Source organism: Pezoporus wallicus, unplaced genomic scaffold, assembly GCF_028554395.1.
Source record: "Pezoporus wallicus isolate ANWC-B61680 ecotype Strahan unplaced genomic scaffold, APGP_CSIRO_Pwel_v1 contig_11642, whole genome shotgun sequence".
NCBI classification, from domain to species: Eukaryota; Metazoa; Chordata; class Aves; order Psittaciformes; family Psittacidae; genus Pezoporus; species Pezoporus wallicus.
Genome location: NW_026642085.1, coordinates 1 through 6,932, shown reverse-complemented (window position 1 = coordinate 6,932; position 6,932 = coordinate 1). Strand labels below are relative to the sequence as shown.

General features: G+C 61.2%; 1 protein-coding gene across 1 annotated transcript; it reads left to right on the top strand.

Annotated features, from left to right (window-relative positions):
* Positions 1-244: 244 nt before the first annotated feature.
* On the top strand, positions 245-5,438 carry LOC130608743 (cobra venom factor-like; the record flags this gene model as incomplete). The annotated part of the gene is made up of 9 exons (XM_057426948.1): positions 245-373; positions 447-541; positions 621-703; positions 781-871; positions 2,516-2,618; positions 2,750-2,870; positions 3,786-4,129; positions 4,242-4,388; positions 5,196-5,438. Coding segments are annotated over exons 1-9 (1,266 nt in total), but the record flags the coding sequence as incomplete, so codon positions are not given.
* Between the last annotated feature and the right edge of the window lie 1,494 nt (positions 5,439-6,932).

Here is a 6,932-nt window from a genome sequence, read left to right as displayed (position 1 = left end):
ATGGGGTGCTGGTGTGAGCTTGGGTGCTGGGTCACCTCCATAGCACATTGGGGTGTTGGTGGCACCTTGGGGTGTTGGGTTCCTTCCATGGCACTTCTTGGGGTCTTGGTGGCATCTTGGGGTGTTGGGTTCCCTCTATGGGGTCCATGGGGTGTTGGTGTGACCTTGGGCTGTTGGATCCCCTCCATGGCACCCCTTGGGGTCCTGGTGGCACCCTGGGGTGCTGTTGCCCCCTTGCCATGGTCCATGCCCCGTTTTTGGATGTCCTCACACCACCCCTGTCCCCCCGCGTCCCCTCCCAGTGCTCTGTCGCCTCTTCGCTCTGGACCACCTCATGCAACCAGTGTCCAAGACGGTGATCGTGGAGGTCAAGGTGGGTCACAGGGACACGGGACGGGGCCACAGGGACATGGGGACACTGATGCCACCCTCCCCATGTCCTTCAGACCCCCGACAACATCATCATCAAGCAAGTGCCCGTGTCCTCGCCCATGAAGACCGGCATCTTCTCCCTCAACCACAACCTGCCCGAGGTGGTCAGGTCGGTGCCACCTCCAAGGGTGACCCGGGGACATCCATGGCCATGGGCTTGTCCCCTCAACCCTGTCCCCCTCTTGCAGCTTGGGGACATGGACAATAATGGCCAAATTCGAAGACTCCCCAGAGCAGGTCTTCAGCAGCCAGTTTGAGGTCAAGGAGTACGGTAAGGGGTCCTCAAGGGGGGTGGGGGGTCCCTTCTTCTGCATCGCTGGTGCATTGGGTGTCCCGTCCCCCCCATAGTGCTGCCGAGCTTCGAGGTGGTGCTGGAGCCAGAGAAGAGGTTCCTCTACATTGACCAGAAGGAGGACTTCCGCGTGTCCATCACAGCCAGGTGGGATGGAGACCCCAAATCTGCTCAGTTTAGGGGTCAGAACCACTCATGGGTGATGGGGTCACCATGGGGTGACAAAGTCCCCAAGGATGGGCCAAAGGTGACAGGTTTGAGGTGATGGGGATGTGGGGAAATAAGGTGGTGGGGACAGAGGGTGGTGGTGATGGAGGACATGGGTTGATGGGGACAGAGGGTGGTGGAGGGCATGGGATGATGGGGACAGAGGGTGGTGGAGGACATGGGTTGATGGGGACACAGGGTGGTGGTGATGGAGGACATGGGATGATGGGGGCACAGGGTGGTGGTGACACAGGGTGGTGGTGACGGGGACATGGGATGATGGGGACAGAGGGTGATGGAGGACATGGGATGATGGGGACAGAGGGTGGTGGTGATGGAGGACATGGGTTGATGGGGACACAGGGTGGTGGTGATGGAGGACATGGGATGATGGGGACACAGGGTGGTGGTGACGGAGGACATGGGATGATGGGGACAGAGGGTGATGGAGGACATGGGATGATGGGGACAGAGGGTGGTGGTGATGGAGGACATGGGATGATGGGGGCACAGGATGATGGTGGTGATGGAGGACATGGGATGATGGGGACACAGGGTGGTGGTGATGGAGGACATGGGTTGATGGGGACAGAGGGTGATGGAGGACATGGGATGATGGGGACAGAGGGTGGTGGTGATGGAGGACATGGGATGATGGGGACACAGGGTGGTGGTGATGGAGGACATGGGATGATGGGGACAGAGGGTGGTGGTGATGGAGGACATGGGATGATGGGGACACATGGGATGATGGGGACACAGGGTGGTGGTGATGGAGGACATGGGATGATGGGGACACAGGGTGATGGAGGACATGGGATGATGGGGACAGAGGGTGGTGGTGATGGAGGACATGGGATGATGGGGACAGAGGGTGATGGAGGACATGGGATGATGGGGACAGAGGGTGGTGGTGATGGAGGACATGGGATGATGGGGACACAGGGTGATGGTGATGGAGGACATGGGATGATGGGGACACAGGGTGATGGAGGACATGGGATGATGGGGACAGAGGGTGATTGAGGACATGGGATGATGGGTCCACAGGGGGGTGGTGATGGAGGACATGGGAGGATGGGGACACAGTGTGGTGGTGATGGAGGACATGGGTTGATGGGTATAGGGGTGATGGTGGACATGGGATGATGGGGACAGAGGGTGATGGAGGACATGGGATGATGGGGACAGAGGGTGACGGAGGACATGGGTTGATGGGGACAGAGGGTGGTGGTGATGGAGGACATGGGCTGATAGGGACAGAGGGTGATGGAGGACATGGGCTGATGGGGACACAGGGTGATGGTGATGGAGGACATGAGTTGATGGGGACACAGGGTGATGGTGATGGAGGACATGAGTTGATGGGGACACAGGATGATGGTGATGGAGAACATGGGATGATGGGGACAGAGGGTGATGGAGGACATGGGATGATGGGGACACAGGGTGATGGTGATGGATTTGGCAGGAGAACACAGCTGTATGAAGACATGGGGCAATGGGTGACAGGGTGGCACATGGGGCACAAGGCGGATGCTATGGGGGCAGGGGTTGATGGTGACAGTGGTGGCTTGTCCATAGGTACCTCTATGGGAAGCGCGTGCAGGGCTCAGCCTTTGTCCTCTTTGGTGTCATGGTGGACGACGAGAAGAAGAGCATCCCCCAATCCCTGCGCCGCGTCCAGGTGACCCCATCCTTGTCCCTGTCCCCTTGTCCCTGCTCCAGAGCCCTGCTGGACTCCGTCTTCTCCATCCCCGTCCCCATCCCCATCCCCATCCCCATGGTTGTCCCTGTGCCACCATCTCCATGCTGCAGGTCATGGATGGGGATGGAGAAGCCGTGTTGTCCATGGCCACCCTGCGGGAAAGGTTCCCCAACCCTGCGGAGCTGGTGGGACATTCCCTCTACGTGTCCGTCACCGTGCTCACAGAGTCAGGTCTGCAGAGAGGGGCTGGTGGGGACAGAGGGGACGGGGCAGGGGATGGGGGCAGTGAGGATGGGGAGATGTGGGGACTGAGGGTGGGGAGATGGGATGGGATGGTGAGGATGGGAGATGTGGGGATGGGGATGGTGAGGATGGGAGACGTGGGGATGGGGATGGTGAGGATGGAGAGATGTGGGGATGGGGATGGTGAGGATGGGGAGATGTGGGGATGGGGATGGAGAGATGAGGATGGAGAGATGTGGGGATGGGGGGGACTGAGGATGGGAGATGGGATGGGGATGGTGAGGATGGGAGATGTGGGGATGGGGATGGTGAGGATGGGAGATGTGGGGATGGGGATGGTGAGGATGGGAGATGTGGGGATGGGGACTGAGGATGGGGGAGATGTGGGGATGGGGATGGTGAGGATGGGGAGATGTTGGGATGGGGATGGTGAGGATGGGAGATGTGGGGATGGGGATGGTGAGGATGGGAGATGTGGGGATGGGGATGGTGAGCATGGGGAGATGTGGGGATGGGGATGGTGAGGATGGGAGGTATGGGGATGGGGATGGTGAGGATGGGAGATGTGGAGATGAGGATGGTGAGGATGGGAGATGTGGGGATGGGGATGGGGAGGATGGGGAGATGTGGGGATGGGGATGGTGAGGATGGGAGATGTGGGGATGAGGATGGTGAGGATGGGAGATGTGGGGATGGGGATGGGGAGGATGGGGAGATGTGGGGACTGAGGATGGGAGACGGGATGGGGATGGTGAGGGTGGGGAGAGGTGGGGATGGGGACTGAGGATGGGAGATGTGGGGATAGGGATGGTGAGGATGGGAGATGTGGGGATGGGGAGATGTGGAGAAGGGGAGAGGTGGGGATGGGGACAATGGGGACGGTCCCTTCCCATGGTCCTGCAGGCAGTGACATGGTGGAGGCCCAGCGCAGTGGAATCCGCATCGTGACGTCCCCCTACACCATCCACTTCACCCGCACCCCAAAGTACTTCAAGCCAGGGATGCCCTTTGACCTGACGGTAACAGCATCTGGGGACAGCGGTGGCATTGGTCCAGTAGCCCCATGGTACCAGGGTCCCCAACACTGGGATGGGGACAGTGGTGGCATTGGTCCAGGACCCCCATGGTACCAGGGTCCCCAGCATTGGGATGGGGACAGTGGTGGCATTGGTCCAGGACCCCCATGGTACCAGGGTCCCCCTCATCAGGACCATGCCCCGCAATGGCCCCACCACGGCCCCACCACAGTGGGGGACCAGGGCCTGTTCCCAATTACATCACGGTGTCACTGTCCCCGTGTCACCCTGCTGGCCCCCGGTGACGGGTCCCTCCTGGTGATGTCCCTGTGTCCTCCTGCAGGTCTACGTCACCAACCCGGATGCGTCCCCAGCTGCCCGTGTCACCGTCAAGGCTGATGGCTTCCAAGGTGTGGTGTCCACCCAGCGCGATGGCACGGCCAAGCTGGTCCTCAACATGCCGACCAACAAGGACACCGTCCCCATCACTGTGAGTGGGGACAGGAACCAGGGTGCCCTTGGAAGTGGTGCATGGAGGGAGATGGTGCTGGCGTGGATGAGATGTCCAAGGTGACCAAGGACCGTGGTCACCACTGACTAAGAGCCGGGGTAACAGGAAGGGGACCAGGACATCCATGGAGGTGGACCACCATGGCCACCATTGACCAAGGAGCACGGTGGCTGCTGTCAGGGGGACAATGGTGGCCAACACCATTGAGTTGACCAAGACGTTGAGGGTCAAGGGATGTCCATTGTCATGGAGATCGGCAAAGATGCCCATAGTGGGCTGCAGCCAGGGTCAGTCTGGTTGAACACTGCTGGGGATGGAGCATCCAAACCTCCATTCAACTCATCCCAATGTCCCAGCATCCTTCATCCTTCTTCCAGCTGGTGCAACTTGGACCCATCACCCCTTGTCCCATCCCTGAGGAAGGTCCCTCCGTGTCCTCCTTATGTTGAGGACACCAGAGCTGGGCGCAGCACCCAAGTGGGGTCTCACCAAGCAGAGCAGAGGGGCAGGATCCCCTCCTTGGACCTTCACCCACTCTATGGTTGGCTGGGTCCTGTTGAGCACCTTGAACACCCCCAAGTCCTTCTCAGGCTCCTCCATCCAGTCCGTGCCTCCCTTGGGATCATCCCAACCCATGCGCAAGGACCTTGCCCTTGGCCCCATTGATCTCCATGAGGTTCCCACCTCTCCAGATCCCTCTGGATCCCATCCCTCCCCTCCAGCTCGGTGCCACCACATCCATGCTGGGATCTCCTTCCAGGGCCACCCCTCTCCATGTCCCTGCAGGTGCGGACGGCGGAGCCGGAGCTCCCTGGGCCCCGCCAGGCCTCGCGGCAGATGGTGGCCGAAGCCTACCGGAGCCAAGGAGCCTCCGGGAACTTCCTGCACTTGGCCGTGGGGGCCACGGAGCTGCAGCTCGGGGAGAACCTGGCCGTCAACTTCCACCTCAAGACCAACAACAACAACGTCCGGGACTCCGTGCCCTACTTCACCTACTTGGTGAGCAACGGCCACCGACACAACACCGGGGTGCCAGCACCACTGACCCAAGTGACCCAGTGCCACCAACCCAACCCCGGTGTCCCAGTGCCACCAACCCAAGGGTCCCAGTGCCACCAACCCAACCCCAGTGTCCTGGTGCCACCAACCCAAGTGTCCTGGTGCCACCAACCCCAGTGTCCTGGTGCCACCAACCCAAGTGTCCCAGTGCCACCAACCCAAGTGTCCCAGTGCCATCAACTGAGCCCCAGTGTCCCAGTGCCACCAACCCAAGTGTCCCAGTGCCACCAACCCAACTCCAGTGTCCTGGTGCCACCAAACCCAGTGTCCCGGTGCCACCAACCCCAGTGTCCTGGTGCCACCAACCCAAGTGTCCCAGTGCCACCAACCCAAGTGTCCCAGTGCCATCAACTGAGCCCCAGTGTCCCAGTGCCACCAACCCAAGTGTCCCAGTGCTACCAACCCAACCCCAGTGTCCCAGTGCCACCAACCCAAGTGTCCCAGTGCTACCAACCCAACCCCGGTGTCCCAGTGCCACCAACCCCGGTGTCCCAGTGCCACCAACCCAACCCCAGTGTCCCAGGGCCACCGACCCAACCCCAGTGTCCTGGTGCCACCAGCCCCAGCATCCCGGTGCCACCAACCCCAGTGTCCCGGAGCCACCAACCCAACCCCAGTGTCCCGGTGCCACCAACCCAAGTGTCCCAGTGCCATCAACTGAGCCCCAGTGTCCCAGTGCCACCAACCCAAGTGTCCCAGTGCTACCAACCCAACCCCGGTGTCCCAGTGCCACCAACCCAAGTGTCCCAGTGCCACCAACCCAACCCCAGTGTCCCAGGGCCACCGACCCAACCCCAGTGTCCTGGTGCCACCAAACCCAGTGTCCCGGTGCCACCAACCCCAGTGTCCTGGTGCCACCAACCCAAGTGTCCCAGTGCCACCAACCCAAGTGTCCCAGTGCCATCAACTGAGCCCCAGTGTCCCAGTGCCACCAACCCAAGTGTCCCAGTGCTACCAACCCAACCCCGGTGTCCCAGTGCCACCAACCCAAGTGTCCCAGTGCCACCAACCCAACCCCAGTGTCCCAGGGCCACCGACCCAACCCCAGTGTCCTGGTGCCACCAGCCCCAGCATCCCGGTGCCACCAACCCCAGTGTCCCGGAGCCACCAACCCAACCCCAGTGTCCCGGTGCCACCAACCCAAGTGTCCCAGTGCCATCAACTGAGCCCCAGTGTCCCAGTGCCACCAACCCAAGTGTCCCAGTGCTACCAACCCAACCCCGGTGTCCCAGTGCCACCAACCCAAGTGTCCCAGTGCCACCAACCCAACCCCAGTGTCCCAGGGCCACCGACCCAACCCCAGTGTCCTGGTGCCACCAGCCCCAGCATCCCGGTGCCACCAACCCCAGTGTCCCGGAGCCACCAACCCAACCCCAGTGTCCCGGTGCCACCAACCCAAGTGTCCCAGTGCCATCAACTGAGCCCCAGTGTCCCAGTGCCACCAACCCAAGTGTCCCAGTGCTA